The sequence below is a fragment of the Lathyrus oleraceus genome, chromosome 5, assembly GCF_024323335.1.
Source record: "Lathyrus oleraceus cultivar Zhongwan6 chromosome 5, CAAS_Psat_ZW6_1.0, whole genome shotgun sequence".
In the NCBI taxonomy this organism is placed as follows: Eukaryota; Viridiplantae; Streptophyta; class Magnoliopsida; order Fabales; family Fabaceae; genus Lathyrus; species Lathyrus oleraceus.
Window position 1 is genome coordinate 638,254,400 of NC_066583.1, and position 18,512 is coordinate 638,272,911.

Here is an 18,512-nt window from a genome sequence, read left to right on the forward strand (position 1 = left end):
CGAACTCATCCTCAACAGAATCGCCTTCGAAAGAGGTAGTTGTAGTTCATGAAGATCATAACCAAACTCTTCCTGAAAAGTGCATTGCTCTGTTATCGTATTCGCCTAATCCTTACGATGAATTCCGGCGATCGATGCAAGAATTGGTGGAATCGAAGTACGGTAAAACCGAAATCACTGAAATGAAAATTGATTGGGATTTCATGGAGGAGATTTTGTTCTGTTACCTGAATCTGAATGAGAAAAAGTCTCATAAGTTTATTCTGAGTGCTTTTGTTGATCTCATCACTGTTATGCGTCAGAATTCGGAAGCAGCTCCGGCGAAGCCGTGTAGCGTGAGAACCGTTAGGATTGGTAGAGAAGTGAGGAAGAAGAAGACTAAGCAAGTAACCATTGAATTTGGGTCTTAGAAACTTCTTCTTCATTTTCTTTTTCTTTTTTTTTCTTTTTTTTTATTTTAATTTTCATGAAATAAAATATAGATTAAAATAAATATGAGGGAAACCCGGAAAAGGGACTTTTCTTCCCAGATAGAACATTCCTGAATATTTGAGTCTTGTTATGTAATGATCGAATGGTAGTTTTTGTTATTATGCATAAAACTCATGCTTCAAAAGCGTGATAATTTTTATTTTCGTAAACTAAATTGTGTACTCGTATTTTTCTTTTCTTTTTTTATTTGAAATACGCAGGCTTAACTGTATTACCGCACCTAACTGCTTATCTCTTAGGTTGCCGTGTCATAGAGTTTGGATATGGAAATTAAGTACATATAAGTAATTCCAGAGTGTCCCATTTTGATTAATTGTACAATAACTCAGAATAAATGGTAGCTTCATTTATGCATACAATGTATTTCGGTTGTGCTTGACTTTTTTTAATAATTTATGTATTTTCCTCCAATTTTATAAATGTTTATTAAAGAAGATGTTCGAATATTAGCATTGCGCAATACCATCATTTAGATACTTTAATATATCACGAATTAACTTTCTCTCTTATTCAATCTAAGGTTTGAAATACTAGAGCAAGACCTTCGCATATCTCATTTTTGTGAACAGAACAACCATTACTTCAAAGTCTATCAATTTCAACCCTTACTCATTTGATTTTACTTTATTAATCAAATTTGGACATTACTTACATTATCTTGTGACATTGGATGAACAATCGGCGATGATAATGTCTCCCCTTCCTCTCCTTATTTATGGTTAGTAATATACATTCTTTGCCTTTTTAGTAAGATGTTCATTTATTTTCATTGCATTTATTCCTTCTAAAGTTGTTTGTTTATTTTGGGATTATGTTACCTTTTGGGAGTTGTTTGCGTGTTCTTTGGTCTGCATGCTTCCAAAAATTACTATTCAGAGACCCCATCCCAATGTTAATTTTTGGATGTAACTAGATTTCATGGCAGCAAGTTAATATTTGCAGACACTTCTATATTTTGTATACTTTGTATATTTTGACATATCATATTATGCAACTGGTTGTGATTAAAAAGTGTACTTATGTTGTTTTGATGTGTCCTTATTTGTAGGACTTTTTGTGAAATATTTATGGCAATGTCTCTATTGGTGTATGATATTGTCTCTTGTCTTGAGTGTTTAAAGAAAAAATAGATGATGATCAACCATGGTTGATTATTGCAACATGCATTAGTACGTAGAGATAAAGATAAATCTTATAGTGTCAAGAGTACCATGTCTTAAGTACACAATAAAATTCTAGACGGTCTCATTTTGATTAATTGTATGATAACTAATAATAAATGATGACTTTATTTATGCATATAATATACTCGGTTGTGTTTTACTTTTTAGAAATGTCATAAATTAAGAATGATAATCAATTCGATCAATATAATAAAAAAACTTTTAAATATAATCCAGACTAATATGGTATCAATGATCTCGGTCCAGTAAGTTGCAGTCATGCGGGATGCAAGGGAGTTCTTAAATGGGACTTAGCGAGTTATATCAAGTGTTTCGACACATGGGCGACTTTGCAACTCTTATAAGCATGTCACTGCGTTTAACATGTAAATGAAAATCATAAGTGTGATTGACTCACTTAAATGAAAGGTCTTATCCAGAACCTTAAAGGAGATGGTCTTGCATCACAGTATGAATCTTCTTATAGTCTTTATAACCATTATCAAGACATGCATATGAAACTAATACACCGGTTCTTAACCAATAAACACTACAATGTGTCCACCACAAGTCTCTCCAATGTGTGTTAGGGACACTTTGAGCCATTGTGTGAGTATGTAATATGTTTCGATGAAGCCACTATCAAGATGGTAAGCCCTAACCATAAGATGTATGTGGGAGCTTTCCAAAATGAGTTGAAAGTCGAAAATTTTCAACAAGTCCCTCACCCAAAAATCCACAAACTCATTGGAGGAGATAATGGCGATAATAGAGTGTTGTGTGAATGGAATAGAGAACAATGGAGATAAAATAGCCATGGATGCAAAGGAAATGAGCAACAATGGTGAATTAGATTCCTTCGGTCAATGTAATGACAATTATCTCTAGCCAATTAGTGATTGTGGGACTTTTAAACCTCCGTTTACGAGGCATGTGGAAAACTACATGCCTTTGAACACATGTCAAGAACAAATATGATGAGAGGTTTATCACATGAGAGCCATTTTCGAACCCTAAACCCTAAGATGACATGCTATAGGAAACGAACCAATCAAATGGTGTAAATACCACAATGTGAAATCTCACCATATATATGATTTCCACTAGCTGAAGAAGGAGATATAACACCATATTAAAGAAGGATGTCCTAAGAAATAAATTTAGAGCGCATCGACTAGCTTTGGAGAAAGATCTCAATATTCTAGGTGAGAAAGACCTAGAAGCCCCTAATCTATAAGAGATAAAGGAAAAAAAAGAAATGAATGAATGAGAAACTTTTATTCACATTCTCAACATCATAGCTGAAGGATTTTCTAGAGGGGGAAAGTCGATCTCCTCGTGCAAAAGATATGTTGGTCAAGTTAGGGGTGTGCAATAATATGGTTAATCAAACTATATTACTAAATTGAATTGCATTGCACCATAAAATAACTGAACCACTTGAATGGTTAATGAACTGAACCATTTAAATCAAACAATTCAAATTCAGTTTAAAACCGATTCATAACCAGTTTTTTTTATAAATTTTTTTAATTATATAAATAGTTTTTTTATCAAAAGAAGAAGAAGAATTATTGAGAATGAAAAAAAAAATGAAAATTAAAAAATATTTATAATTATGAAAAAAAATTATAAAAAAGGTATAGTTTTTTTAGGAAAAAAATATTTTGTATTCTATAAAAATAAATTTGAAAATAAAATTTTTGTATTCAATAAAAAAATATAATTTAATTTGAAAAAAAAAATCATAAAAATAAAATTTATTGGTTTTTGAAGTAAAAAAATAAAAATTTCAGAATAAAAAAATTTTGTAGTGAAAATTTTTCCCAAATTTTAAAATTTATTATTCTGAAACTTTTTATATAGAAAAAGAATATAATTTTTTATTCTGAATTTTTTATTTTTTCGAAAAAAAGTTATTCGGAATTTTTTTCCAAAAAATTAAAATATATTTTTTATTATTTTATTCCAAATTTTATTTTAAAAAAATCCAATTTTTTTCAGAAAATAAAAAATTTATTTATTTTTTATAAAAAAAATCTAAATAAGTGTTTTCAAATATAATAAAAAATTAATTTTAAATTAATTATTTTTTAAAAATTTTAAAAATTAATTTTAAAAAAAGAACATATTATAAAATTGATTTATAATTATAATTTTATTATAAACTAGTTTATAACACAAACCAATTATAAACTAGTTTTAAACTGAATTGAAACCATTTTAGCCGTTAACTGCATTTTTATTGAAATAGTTAGTATAAATTGAATTGAACTATAAATGTAATTTGGTTCACTACAATTCATGAACCATGAACACCCCTAAATCAAGTAATGCACCTCATTGACTCACCCTTAAAACTTCAATCATCTTTTGCTCCGAAGGTGACTTTGTCGCATAGAGATATCGCTAGAATCCTACCCTTGAAGGATGATCTATGGTCATTAGTGACTAGATGTTCAACCAGAACATAAAAGCATGGTGTTATTGATTCTTAGTTTTGTTGATGTCCTTTAATAGGATGCCTTTGTACGGCTGCAGTAAGATCTTGAGTGCCTACCGTCTTTAAAGAAACTACTTAGTAGGTTTCTAAGGCAAGCAGTTAGGAGTCTAGGGATACATCTCTATCAAGATAACACAAAAATCATTAAAGTCAGATATATCATAGTAAATATACAACATAATTATTGGATGTCTTGCATTCAATATCATGGAGCGGCTCTGTTCATTATTTATCTCACCATGAAATAACCCCTAGGAAATCCTATCAAAATAGACTCAAAATAAAGAAGGTGGTAATGAAAAGAAAATTAGTGCTCAAAGCGTTAATTTTGTGGACTTAGACCCAAGGGAAGAATATTTGGATGAAAAAAATTTCCCCACAGAAGATATTAAAGAAATCCAAATTGAAATTTCAAAGTTTCCAAATCGCAATTTTAGGAAGCTCTTTCATTGAGGACGAAGAGGCTAGATAAGGAGGTGAAAAAGATGAAGGAGGCACAATTTATAAATAAGCTTAAGTAATCCCACTTGGATGGCCAACATATTAATTGTGAAAAAGTCCTCAAGTAAGTGGAAGATGTGCCAAGATTTCACTAACCTAGACCTAGTGTGCCCTAAGGACACATACCCTCTGCCCAACATGGATACATTGATTGATAGAGTTTTGGGTTATAAAATGCTCAACTTCATGGACGTATACTCGGGGTATAAACAAATCAAAATGAACCCCCTAGACGCGCCCAAGACAACCTTTATGATCAACACTAGCAAGTGCTAATACGAAGTGATTTTCTTTGGCCTCAAAACATTTTACACCACCTCCCAGAAAACTAGAGATGCTTCGAACAAAGTAAGAATTCCACCTCTAAGCTTTACAATACAATCTTCTTCTACTCCTTCTTGTATTGTCGTTGTGTTTCTGTGATGTGAGGTTGCTGTTAGAGTGATGAACGTGAATGATTGATGATGATTCTGTGTTTCGTGATGATTGATCAATGCGTGCGGTTCAGCTCTACTCCATTGAAGCTTCAAGGTGAAGCTTTGGTGGAGTATGTCGAATGAGCTTTGGTAAGGGTTGTGAATGATTGAGAGAGGAATCTCAGAGAAAATGAGAGTGGGAATGACTTGCAATGGTTGGTAATGATTATATAGGGATTTGAGTTGTTAATAGTGTTAAGCTCAGTTAAATTTCTCCGTGAAAGTTTGTTGAATGTGATAAAGTCAGTTAAAAAGTTTGTTAAAGTTAGTTACTTCATTCAGTTAGATGAGTTTGTGAAAAAACGGTTAGGGTTAGTTGTGTAATTGGACTTAGAGCTGATATTAGTGTCAGTGAAACGTTAGTTGATTGGGCTTGAAGTTAGTTAGCTCTGTTAGGTGTAAGTTAGTTACATGTTTTCACACTGTTAGAAACTTTGTTAGTGACTTTGAATGTTAGTTAAATTTTGTCATGATTTCAGTTAGCTGGATTGTAAGTTGTTAGTTAGCTTATATCGTGTTCATTCCTTGTTCTGAATTTCAGTTATGTTATTATGAGTTAACTCTGTGTACAAATTCAATTAGAGTGTAAACTGAAATGGATTAGTTTGTTGGAATGTTAAGGAACAAAACTTAGCTACAGCTGGTGTTAGTCAGTTAGGGTGATTCTAAAACCAGTGGTGGTTACTCTATTGTATTGAATCGAATCGAAATAGCCGTATAGAAAAAGAGATCTTGTTAGTATTAAATGAAATTCTGAAATTGAGTTAGATGCTAAAGTGAGGTTCAGTCCGTTAGTATGCTAAGATTAATTTGATGGTTAGTGTGTTAGGAAGGTAATGATTGTAGTGGACTGAAATTTGTTAGCATGATGTGCAGCTAGAGTTAGGACATGTTAGCTAAGTCAATTTGCTTGAGTTAATCTTCTTGTTACAAAGCTAGTGATTTTTGAAGCTAATTGTGTTAATTAAATGGAGTATAGCTGCGATGAGCATGTTTGTGATAAGCTACAGAGTATTAAAATATTTAGAAAAGTTGAAATTGCAAGTATATGTGAAAAGCTAATTAGTTTGTCACTGTTAGTAAAGAAAAAGATGGAACTTGTCAATGCAATTTGGGCTAGGTGGCTCTGCTAACATTGGTTTGAAATTGATTTGAGTTCTTGTTGATGGTTGCTTTGTTTTAGGTTAGAGTGAAGTTAGAAAAGGAAATAAGTTAGTGTAATGTGGCATTATAATTGTCAAAGAATTAATGGACTGTCAATTGGAAAAGAGCAACGTTTGAAATGTTATAGATTGTGTTTGTGAATGAATTCAGTTGATTGAAATGTTAGCATGTTTACTATTATGATGCTTTGCAATCAGCCAACCAAATTCTATTAATAATAGTTAATGTGTTTATACAATATGCAGGTTGATATTCCTCTTAATGGTGTATGCGTATGGACTGATTTGTAGGGTTGTTAGTAGTGAATTGGCGTTATTCTAGCTGCTATGTATGCTATGTGGACCACTTAACTAATGACTTATTTGTAAGATTTTATTCCTACTACTAGTGCATCAAGTTTGTGAACAAATTTGTGAATGGTCTACCCTATGTTGTATGTTGAACTTGAAGTGTGCATTGGATTCTTGTATTAAAGAAACTAGGATTAGTTATAGAGGAATGTTAGTTGTGATGTATTGCAAATGTATGGCATGCTTCAATATGTTTGTGTGTGATATGATTTAAGATATTGTACATTGGTCATGTGTATGCAAGAGTGAGATGCGTCTATTGGCATGTTGGTTTGCTTGATGCAGGGTTGTTAGGCCTTTGAGAGGACCTGGCATGGCATGAAAGAACTTGAAGCACTTGAAGGCCTTCTCAAAGAAAATCTTATGAAATAAAAAAAAAAGACTAGGGTCTAAGTTAGATCAGTTGACTTTGGTCAACTGTTTGACCAAAATGTCAACAGTTGACCAAAGTCAATTGTAGGTCAAAAAATGTGATTCTTGTAAATTGGGATTCTTTTGTAACATGACTTGTATGTTTTGTAGTGAAATCGCTTTTGACTTTGTAATCGGGCTCTTTTGCAATGTAATGGCTTTGTAACTTGCATCTCAAGCAATAAAACTTTCCTTAGTATTTGAGCATTTGAATTTGAATGACCTTGTAATTTGTAGCTTATTTTCCAAGTAATCCAATTTTGCTTTCATTTCCAAGTTGAGTATTCTGGAATTTGCATGCTTGAATGATATATGGCCTTGAATCCCAACCAAACAAAATGGTGGACTAATGCACAAGCCAATAAAATCAGTTGAACCCAAACCACAAAGGTTGGCCTAAATTGCAATTCAAAACCAAACCAAATGTCCTAATGCAAATCAAATGAACCATATGTACCAAAACCCAAAAATTAGGGTTTCATGTCTTAAACCAAGATGAAGTATAATGAGATCCCTTAGCTTGATCCACAAATTCCATGGAAACCCTAGCTTAGGACCCAACTACCATCCAATGCTTTGTGTAATAGATATCAAGACCTTTGAATCCATGATTTTGTTTAAAGGTGAAAGAATGACCTAGATGCCTAGAAGGATGCAGATGAATTAAAGACCCAAAGTTAGATGAAAATTGAAGGAGAGAAAATTTTGGGGTATGACACTAACAACCGCAAATCACAAAGCAAACTAGCTTACAAATAGGAATAAAAAAGCTGAAAATTTTCACAAATTTGTAGCTTCAGTACGAAGCAGATAACTCTCACCTCGGATGTTATTTTTGAATTTCTGAACGGTCAAAAGTTAGATATATGTGTTACGAACCTGCCCTCCATATTTTAGCTCGATCCGGCAGTTAACGAATTAGGGATATTTTATTTAGTGAGACTGGTTGCAGAAAAACCGGAATGAGTTTCTCTCTTCTTTTATCTCTTTTGAATCCTTATTTTCTCTTTATCTCTCTCAGCCCTAAATTTATCCTATCCACTTAAATAAGTGAGACAATTGGGATAATAATATTTGGGTATTTCTCCATATATGAAGGGAGCCCAAACCCAACAAATCTCCCCCTCACAACTATGTGGAGGAAATCGCCAAACCCACGATATCACAACAAGCTTCAAACTTCCCTTTTGGTAATGCTTTAGTCATCATATCAGAACCATTATCATTTGTATGAACTTTAGCTAACTCCAACAACTTAGCATCCAAAATATCATGTATCAAATGATATCTCACATCAATTGGTTTGGACCTATTAGAAAAGTCGGATTCTTACCAAGATGAATAGCGATTTCACTATCAACAAATAACACATATTTGTCTTAAACAAAACCAAGCTCCTACAAATATTTCTTCAACCATAGCAACTCTTTGCATGCTTCGATAATTGCAATGAACTCAGCCTATGTAGTAGATAGTGTTACACACTTTTGCAATCTGGACTGTCAAGCCACAGCTCCCCCTCCAAATTTAATCATGTAGCCCGAAGTGGACTTTCTGGAATAAATGTATTTAGCCATATCAGAGTCAGAGTACCCCACTAGAGTAGGCTTATCTCCTCCAAAATAAAGCCTCATAGAAGTAGTACTTCGAAGATACCTTAAAATCTACTTTACAGCATTCCAATGCTCTCTACCTGGATTTGACAAAAACCTATTGACTATACCAACAACATGTTCCATATTTGGTCTTGTACACACCATTACATACACCAGACTACCCATAACAGACGCGTAAGGAACACGTTTCATATCAAACGCTTCATCTTCACTTGAAGGACTTTGATTAGGAATCAACTTGAAATGAGTAGCGAGACGAGTGCTTACCAACTTAGAACTTTCCATTTTAAGTCTTTGCAACACTCTTTCGATATAGTATTCTTGTGACATCCAAAGTTTCTTCTTTTTTCTGTCACACATGATTCTAATGCCAAGAATCTATTTAGCTGCTCCCACATCTTTCATGGCATGACTCCCCAAATTGCTTCTTTAACCTGTTAATGTTATAAATACTTTTCCCTAAAATAAGCATATCACCAACGTATAACAACAAGATATTGAAGTCATAGTTAGACAATTTTCTAATAAAGACACAATGATTTGAAGTAGTCTTCCGGTATCCTCGATCACACATAACCGACTCAAACTTCTTGTACCACTGCCTTGGAGCTTGCTTCAACCCATATAAACTCTTTCTCAATCTACATACATGATCTTCTTTCCCTTTAACTTGAAAACCATCAGTTTGTTTCATGTATATCTCTTCCTCCAAATCACCATGAAGGGAAGTTGTTTTCATATCCATTTGCTCAATCTTTAAATCAAGAGTAGTAGCCAAACTCAAGACGGTTCTAATTGATGTCATCTTTAGAACAGGTGAGAAAATATCATTAAAATCAACACCCTTTCTTTGACGGAAACCTTTCACTACTAATCTGGCTTTATATCTTGGATACTTAAAGTTGCTCTCATGTTTAACTCTATAAATCCATTTGTTTTCTAAATCCCTTTTGCCTTTAGGCAGCTTCACTAAATCATAAGTATGATTATCATGCAATGATTTCATCTCATCATGCATTGCATCCATCCACTTTTGATTTTCATCACTTTCCATGGCTTCCTGAAAACAATTGGGTTCACCCTCATCAGTCAAGGTCACATACTCATCAGAATTATACCTTGTAGAAAGTTATATCTGCCTGTTAGACCTCCTAAGTTTAACTTGATATGATTCTGGATCTTCACCAAGATTCCCATCTTGTGATATATCGCTCTCCCCTTAACTGTCATTAGTTAGAATATTTACCTCATCTCCAAGTTGTTGATCATCGGCATATTCATACGGCTCACCATTGTGACCATCACCACCAATAGCATCCAGATTATAACTAGGTAACCAAACTATATCAACATTAGAAAAACTTATATCTTTCTTGGGTGTAGCCTTCTCTACCTTATCAATGTCTTAAATAGTTTGGTCTTCCATAAACACCATATTGCGGCTTTGAATAAGCTTCTTCCCTATAGGATCATACAACCTGTAACCAAACTCATCTTGCCCATAGTCGATGAAGATACATTGTTTTGACTTTGCATCCAAATTGGATCTTTCATCATTTGGAATATGCATAAAAGCCTTATAACCAAAGACTCTCAAATGATCATACTCGACATTCTTTTCAAACCAAATTTTGTCTGGAACTTCACTATTTAAAGCAACAGTAGAAGTGATATTAAGAACATGCACTACCATGTAAAGTGCTTCGCCCCAATAATGATTAGGCAACTTAGCTTCAGAGAGCATACACCTTACTCTCTCAAGTAGTGTTCGATTCATCCTCTCTGCTAAACATTTCAATTGAGGAGTTTCAGGAGGAGTCTTTTCATGTGCAATACCATGTTGCTTGCAATAGGAATCAAATGGTCCACAATACTCTCCACCATTGTCTGAACAAACATATTTCAGCTTTTCGGATGTCTGCCTCTCAATTAAAGCATGTAATTCTTTGAACTTTTCTAACACTTGGTATTTTCTATTCAAGGCATAAACCCATAGTTTTCTGGAGCAATCATCAATAAAGTTAGAAAATTAAAGTGCACCACTAAAGGATTTTACCTTTAATGGACCACAAACATCAAAATGTACCAATTGAAGAAACTTTAACTTCCTTGAGGGAGGATGTATCTTGAAAGATACTATAGCCTGTTTACCATCCATACAGTGAGAACACTTCTCCAAATCTACATTCTTTAATCTAGGAAGAAAATCCTTTTTTTTCAAAACATTCAGCCCCTTTTCACTAATATGACTAAGTCGTTGGTGCCACAAAGATGCTCCTATATCGATAGCATTCACATTGTCCCTAGCAACCAAAGATTTTGTCCAATACAGTTTAGAAAGATTTTCCCAATTTACCTTTGTTAAGTTTCCACTTTATAGAACTAAAGTGATTATCATAACCACAATCATCTAGCATATGCATAGAGATCAAATTAAAGAGGACATTTGGAGCATGTTTGACACCTCTAAGCAACAACTGCATTCACATGTTAGTTTTCAAGCAAACATCACCAACACCAATTAAGGGACCGACTCCTTGTATCGAAAGTCTTCTTGACAATATGGTGGTCAGGAGGCGTGTTATGTTGTAGTACCCGCAATGGTGGTACAAGTGTATGTGGATGAAAGAGCTTTTGCTTGAGGAGAATAGTTGATGGATTCACACTTGAGGGGGAGATTGTTGTATACAAGTGTAAGTTGGAAGTCCCATATTGCTTTAAAAAGTGGAGGTTAATCACTTTATAAGTGAGAGGACCGATACACCTATCACCTTAAGGTTTTGGGTGAGTATGTGATATCTCTCTCACTTGTGTGTTCCTCTTGACCCAATGTGTATGCTCCTTATGATGACCCAACAGTGGTATTAGAGTGGCACAGCAGAAGCGTGGTGAGCCCATAACCCACAGGTCCCTGGATCGGAACCAGGCTTTGATATCACAAGATATCAAAGAGAGTTGCCTCAATGAGGAGGTAGAATCATCATTTTCCTTACAAATCATTGACTAAAGACTTATTTATTGGCATATCACAAGCATGGTCATTACTATTATACTCACAAGAATTACAATATTGTTGTGTGTATGTAAGTGAATGTCTGATCATATATGTGTGTAATGTTATATTTGGTAAAGACCTAGACCGTTGCACCTTCGCCCAGCTGTTGGGCCACCCGATAGGGGATCCAAGAGAGTCACCAAAGAACTTCCTCCAACGTGGGAGTCAAGGGAAAGGGTTCTCGATGACTACGTGAATATATGTGGTCAATAACCTCCCCTAATAAGAGAGGGATTGTTAATACCACGTCCAGAACGTAAAATCCCTAGGCCTCAGAGAACTCCTATAAATATAATATGCCTCAATGGGATAAAGAGGATAGACTCTCAAGCCATACACACTTGCTACTTTCCACTTATACTCAAAGAGCACTTTGCTCCTAATAGCCTTAACACCTTCAATCTAATTGTCCGCCTGCAATCCAACAGCGTCGGCAACAAACATGGTCTCTCGTCTCACGTGAGTTGGTCCCTTAAACAGACTTAAAAACTACAATACATGGCTACTCGCCTCCGTGAGTTAGCCATCACCCTCAAATGTGTAATATACCTACCAGGACCTCTAAGCCTTCGTGTCCTTGCAGGGGAACACACACCTATACTTTTTGGACAGTATAATGTGTATGTATTTTTCTAAATTGAATTATAAAATAATATAAATTAAAGATACAGTTTGTGTTTATAAAAATATCTTATTTTTATAAATTTTGTTACAAGTATATTCATTTTCGGCTAAAAAATTATATATTTATTTTAGATACAACTTATTTTTAAAAAAAAATTAGTAGTCCACGGGTAAATGTAATGGAGGCTTATGTTATAGATTTGGGTTATATTCTTATCAATATCAATCTTAATATTTTTAATTAATAAATAAGGCTTTTGTCAAATTGGTTTTCAACTTCTCAACCGATAAATTGGTTGAATCATACCAATTTATTTAGAATAATGAGATTTTTTAATGCATCATATGTATTACTAGCACACTGCATGAAAATATAATAATACTCTCAAATTTCGAAGATACATCTTCAGACCCACCAAACACATACTACTCAAGCTGATTTTGAGCCAGGCCACAAATTTGTTTATAGATTTATTCTGGCGATGCATCTCTGTAACACCTACCGATGTACTTTTGTATCATACTGAAGTTGAAGCATAAACCAGCAAGTTGACAAAACAGAAGCAAAACCAGCAAGTTGACAAAGTGAAAATACAATTGATAACATAAAATCAGCATTACATAAGTGAGGATAACATGGATCAAATATTACATTTCAATATTCAGGTAGACATTGCAACATCTTCATAATATCTTCGACCGATCTCGAAATCGTCGCATCCACCTCAATTGGAACTTTTATTTCTAAATGGGAAAAAAGTATTCCACAAAGCCATAAATTTGCACTTGTCTTCAGCTCAAAGTTTCCCTTCATTGTCAATCTATGGCGAACGGTACTCGATCTTCACAATTTTTTTATTGACACCGTATAGAAGAAGATTCTACAATATATATTTCAGATCTGCAATAGGGGTGTACTCATTTATCTTATATTCAATTAAGGGTTTCACATTGTTAAAGTAGATATTTATGACATGCCAATTGATGTTCATTATGGTGTAATGTATTTTGCTATGAAACAATAAGACAAGTGCCCCATATTTATAGTGGTTTTAGACAAATATGGACCTCTGAAATTTTATCTTGTGGAAGGGGATGTTCCGAAAATGCATCTTCAGTACCAGCCTTTTATGTATTCTGAAGATATATTTTCGGAACCACTTAGAACATAAGACAATTATGTTTCAGACAAGAACTGAACCTGTAATAAATGCATAATTTTTTGGCAAACTTCAAAATATATATATTAGACATCATTAATATTTATACAAGATTACATAGAATACATTGATAAAGAAAAACTAAAAAAAACTGAAAGATATATCGTCGGCTAAATCTATAACAATGGGTAGTAGCCCCTTTAACTTTTGTTTATTTGATTCTCTTTCAAGCTCGCTCAATTTGGTGAACTCTTGCATCCTTTCCAAAAAATGGTTCGACCAAATCTCGAATTTTGTTGTTGAATGAGTCGTCCACTCCAGTGATATAAGTGGTATTGGGCATACCGGTTTCAAATAAACTTGAACAAAGTACCGCGTATTTGAAATCCACCTTACACACATAATACAATCATTTGGATTTTGAGATGGAGTGGTGCGCAGTGGAAAAATGTGTCTTAGAAATTGTATCTTATAAGATCAATACACACTCTATCATACTCATTTGTTATGAGATGACCCATTTCAGGGAAGCACGTACATTTATCCTCCGGTGTCGGTCCACTAACACAAGGCACAAGAAAGTCATAAATTGCATAAAAACTTACATTTTCCCATATTTCTGAAAACTTCATTGGGATGTTCATATTGTGATATAATCCAAGTTGTAGCCCAAGCCCAAGTTAGTTAGGGTTAGGGTTTGTTATGTTAGTTACTTAGTATACAAGTAACGTAGTTATATATATATATATATATATATATATATATATATATATATATATATATATATATATATATATATATATATATATATATAATTGTAATTGTAATTCATTTTTGAACAACTTTCAATAATAATAATTCATCAAGTCTTTTTCATTCTCTCTCATTCCTTCTCTCACTCAATGTGCCTCACGCACTAACAAATTGGTAACTAGAGCTTCTGGTTCATATTCTTGATCATGTTTTATATTAACTTCACATTGGTGGTCATGTTTCCAGGGATCGTGAATTGCAGTTGCTGCAGAGATTAATGATATCAATGACATTCTGAATTCTCTTCCAATTCTTGATGAAAAAAATTGGAACCGATGGAGTAAGCAGATGAAGTATTTGTTCGGTTTTCATGAAACCCTGGAAGTTCAATCGATGCTTAGAGAGTCATTCACAAGGATGTGAAGAATAAAGATTGTAAGGTTGCGTATTGTATTCAATCTGTAGTAGATATGGTGTTGAAACACTTTTGATAGGGCAAGTATTTTCTATCGTCTCCACAGGGATTAGTGAGATATCATTGTCATTCCACAGTTAATACTTTTTTAAGGAAGGGTTCAAAAGGGTTTTGATTGTGAAAAGAAACAATTGCAATAAAATGTAACAACGGTAAGTGCTTCGGAAATTAACTGGTAAAGAAACATGTCAGGATTAGATTTCATTAACCTTTTTCATATTTATTCAACTAATCTAGTATGTGAATATAGTTACTCGTCTCTACTATCACGTATCACTCTTCAATACCGTTTATGTCTAACTGATGATGTGAGTTTTACCGTATTTCTTAATCGATGATCTCTCTACCTATTAAGAAATATGATAACATTAATACTTAATACAAGTGAATATCAAACCCCAACTCCATCTCTAGACTTGAGTATTAGATGGATGATGATCTTAGGTCAAGATTTGAAATATATTTCTCAATAATAATTCAAACCCATAAATTTAACATGAAAATAAAGATACCATCAATATTGATTCATAATATGTTCACAAAACAGTGATCATAAGAAATACATACCATTATGGTTAATTACATCCAATCCTGAAACAAGAGATTTAGCTACACATCGTCATGGTAGCTTGCTTCAAGAGAAAAGAGAAGAGATGAATGAGCATCAATAATGATTTCTTGAAGATTAATGTGTATCCAGCTTCGACTCTCCTATTTCTGAGTTTCTCCTAATTTTTTTGTGTTTTTTTTCTTCCAAAGTTGGTGTCTCTCCTTCATAAAATGAAATGAGATGGTATTTATACAATCTGAAAAATCTGACCGCGCTAAGCCCCATCAGACCATGTTTAGCGCTACTAGAAGACAAAATTGATCAAACTGCCCTAAATGGTGCTTAGTGCGGTTGGACGATGCTTAGAGTGGAAGCCACGGGTTTGAGAAATCATGTTGTGCTTTGGCCGCGCTTATCCCCACCTACAGGGTTTCTCTTGATCCAAAAATGCATGTTGAAGCTATTATTTTTCCTTTTAACTCCCAAAGATTCTCAAATGCCAACAAGACTACAAAATAAGTTACAAAATGATCAATCTTTCACATTATTTGCAAGATGAAACTATAAATCTATATTTACACATAAGTTGAGGGATTGACTTGCAAATCCAATGAATCAAGCTAATTAGTTCCACTAAGTTATACAAATAATCTCCACAAGTTGGCCCTTATCATGCAGAAAAATTTGATCGGATTTCTCATGTTGGATCGGCGAAGGAGGCGTGGGATGTTCTTGTCAAGTATTACGAAGGAGGTGATAAGGTTAAATTCGTCAAATTACAGACATTACGAGGCAGTATGAATTACTGCAGATGGAAGAAGAAGAAAAGATTGCAGGTTATGTCTCGAAGGTGCATAATTTTGTCCATCTCGTGAAAGGTTGTGGTGAAACCCTAACTGATAAGATGATAGTTGAGAAGGTAATGTGTATGTTGACCTCTCACTTTGATCACATTATCATAGACGTTCAAGAGTCCAACAATCTTGAAACCATTAAACTGGAGGATTTAGTTGGTTCGTTGGAAGCACATGAGATGAGGATTGTCGAAAGGAAAGGTGCTTAAGATTATATACAAGCACTACAGACTCAGACATGGAAGAAATATGGTGGTTCCAACAAATTCAAGGGCATATGAGACAAGACTCGTAGTAAAGAGTCTTGGTCGAACCCTTAAGAGCATAAGGTTGATGATAGGGCTTCTGAATCCTCCAAAAGAGGAGAAGGAAATTCCTATCAGAAAGACAAAGAAGAAAAAAAGGTGGGTAGTGTTATAACTGTGAAAAATGGGATCACTTGGCCAAGAATTGTTGGTACGGGAAAGACAATGGAGAGACAAAAGGCAAGGAAGAAGGAGAAAACCTTGCATGCCAAGATTCAGATGATTATGAAGATATGGAGGTTATGTCTGAAGTTGCATATGACCATATCGACTCCAAAATTTGGTTCCACGACATAGGTTTCTCGAATCACATTACTAGTAGGAAAGTGTGGTTGGCATATTTTGACAAGTCGAAGAAGAACAAGGTCAAACTTGCAGATAATAGCTCATTGTAAACGATAAACGACAATAACAAATGCAAGTCGACCCATAGAAAATCAGAGAGAAGAAGTTTGGATCGAAATCGAAAGCAGAGGGCAAGAGAATGAATTTATTTTGTACCTGAACATTTAGGTAGTTCTCCTTCTTCTATAGACTATATTGTGTTTAAACTTTGAAGCCTTTTAATCTATGGATTCTTGTTTAAGCTGCTTCAGAAATGCTTGTTGTTTCCTTCATATGTCTTGTTTCGTTGTTGTTTGTTGCCTGGTAGTGGTTCAGGTTGCATTTTGTTTTATTTTCAGAGTCTAGGGTTTTGGGTAGGCCTCATCTCCTTGTTGGTTGATACTTTGAAAAAATAGGGTTTGGATTCTGATAGAGCTCGAAAAAACAAGGGGGTTTATGTTGGGAACTTAGGGTTTTTAGGTGGAGAGTCGCTGGAGAAGACGGTGATGTCGGTCGCCACACTTCTCTGACGAGGTTGATCAGGGAAGAAGGCTAGAGAGAAAGAGAGAGAGAGATTTCAGAATGAATCTCTCTTTTTTTCACGTTTCCAGCTTTTAACTTTCGTTTTCCTTTTTTTATGGTTGTCACGTGGTCAACCCCTGTGTTGTCACGTTGGGGTTTTTTACCTAGTCAATTGGGAGATCCTGTGGATATCCCCCGCCATAAGCCATGCGTACACGCGCCCAGCACCCTTTGATCACGCTTTTGTTCGATCTAAGGGTAGGGATTGAGTCAACAATTGACTTTCCCCCTCATTTGACTTTGACCAGCGATTTGAGCCCATTTGATGAACTTGGACTATTATTTTCGTTTTAGCACCCCTTTACGTGTTGTGGTTTTGGGCCTTTTTGTTTTTTTTTATTTTGTTTAATCACTTGCTTATTTTCTTTTTATTTATAACATGAATCCTAATTATTGATTACTTGATAAATTCTAATATAATTCTAATTTTTTTATTTATTTTATTATTTATTTATTTATTTATTTATATTTACTTAACTAAGTAGACATTTTATTAACATTAAAAAATGAATATAGTTAGTCATTTCTTTTAAAATATTTTTGTTCTTTTTATCATTTAATTTCTTTTATTTATTTAGTGTAAAATTATTTAGTTATTTAATAATGTTGATTTAATTAACAAAATAAAATAGTTGTGACTAATCACTTAGGTTTTATGGTACTTTTTAATACCCGATTAAATTCTTTTTTATTATTCTGATTAAATTATCTTGTCATTCAAGGAAATATTAAAACCTTTTCAAATTAAACACGAAAGAAGAGGACCGTTAAAATCTAGTATTCCGGTAGAAACTCTCGAATGATCCATCTCGAGTCACGCATTTTCTTTCGTTCTTAAAACACTTAAATCAATGTAGACAAATAAGAGTCGTTGGGATAAAGTATTCTGACATAACTCTTTGAACAATTAATTTTTATCAAATATTTGTTGTCCATCAAACAATTTTTTAAAATAATTTAAATTAAAAATCCCAAATAATTGATCCGGGAGCTTGGCTCCCGTTCTCATCATAATAACGAAATTCACTTCGAATAAACTTTACTACAAAATTAAAATTAATAGAAATATGGTACTTAATATATTTATGGACTCAAACTCGGACTATTATCATTCAGATCCAACTGCAACATGACATGAGGTAACTAGGATTATG

General features: G+C 33.8%; 1 protein-coding gene and 1 long non-coding RNA gene across 2 annotated transcripts in view; both read left to right on the forward strand.

The window, feature by feature from the left end:
* Nucleotides 1–711, forward strand: part of LOC127087502 (transcription repressor OFP14) — a 1,290-nt gene extending 579 nt beyond the window's left edge. Inside the window, exon 1 of the mRNA XM_051028390.1 lies at nt 1–711. This exon is cut by the window's left edge and continues 579 nt beyond it. Coding sequence (XP_050884347.1) covers nt 1–410 — 410 coding nt within the window. The 3' untranslated portion in view covers nt 411–711.
* A 3,357-nt stretch (nt 712–4,068) lies between these two features.
* LOC127087503 (uncharacterized) lies at nt 4,069–6,814 on the forward strand. Its single transcript, XR_007789979.1, has 2 exons — nt 4,069–5,007; nt 6,545–6,814. It is a non-coding gene; the product is annotated as an uncharacterized LOC127087503 (long non-coding RNA).
* Nucleotides 6,815–18,512: the final 11,698 nt, after the last annotated feature.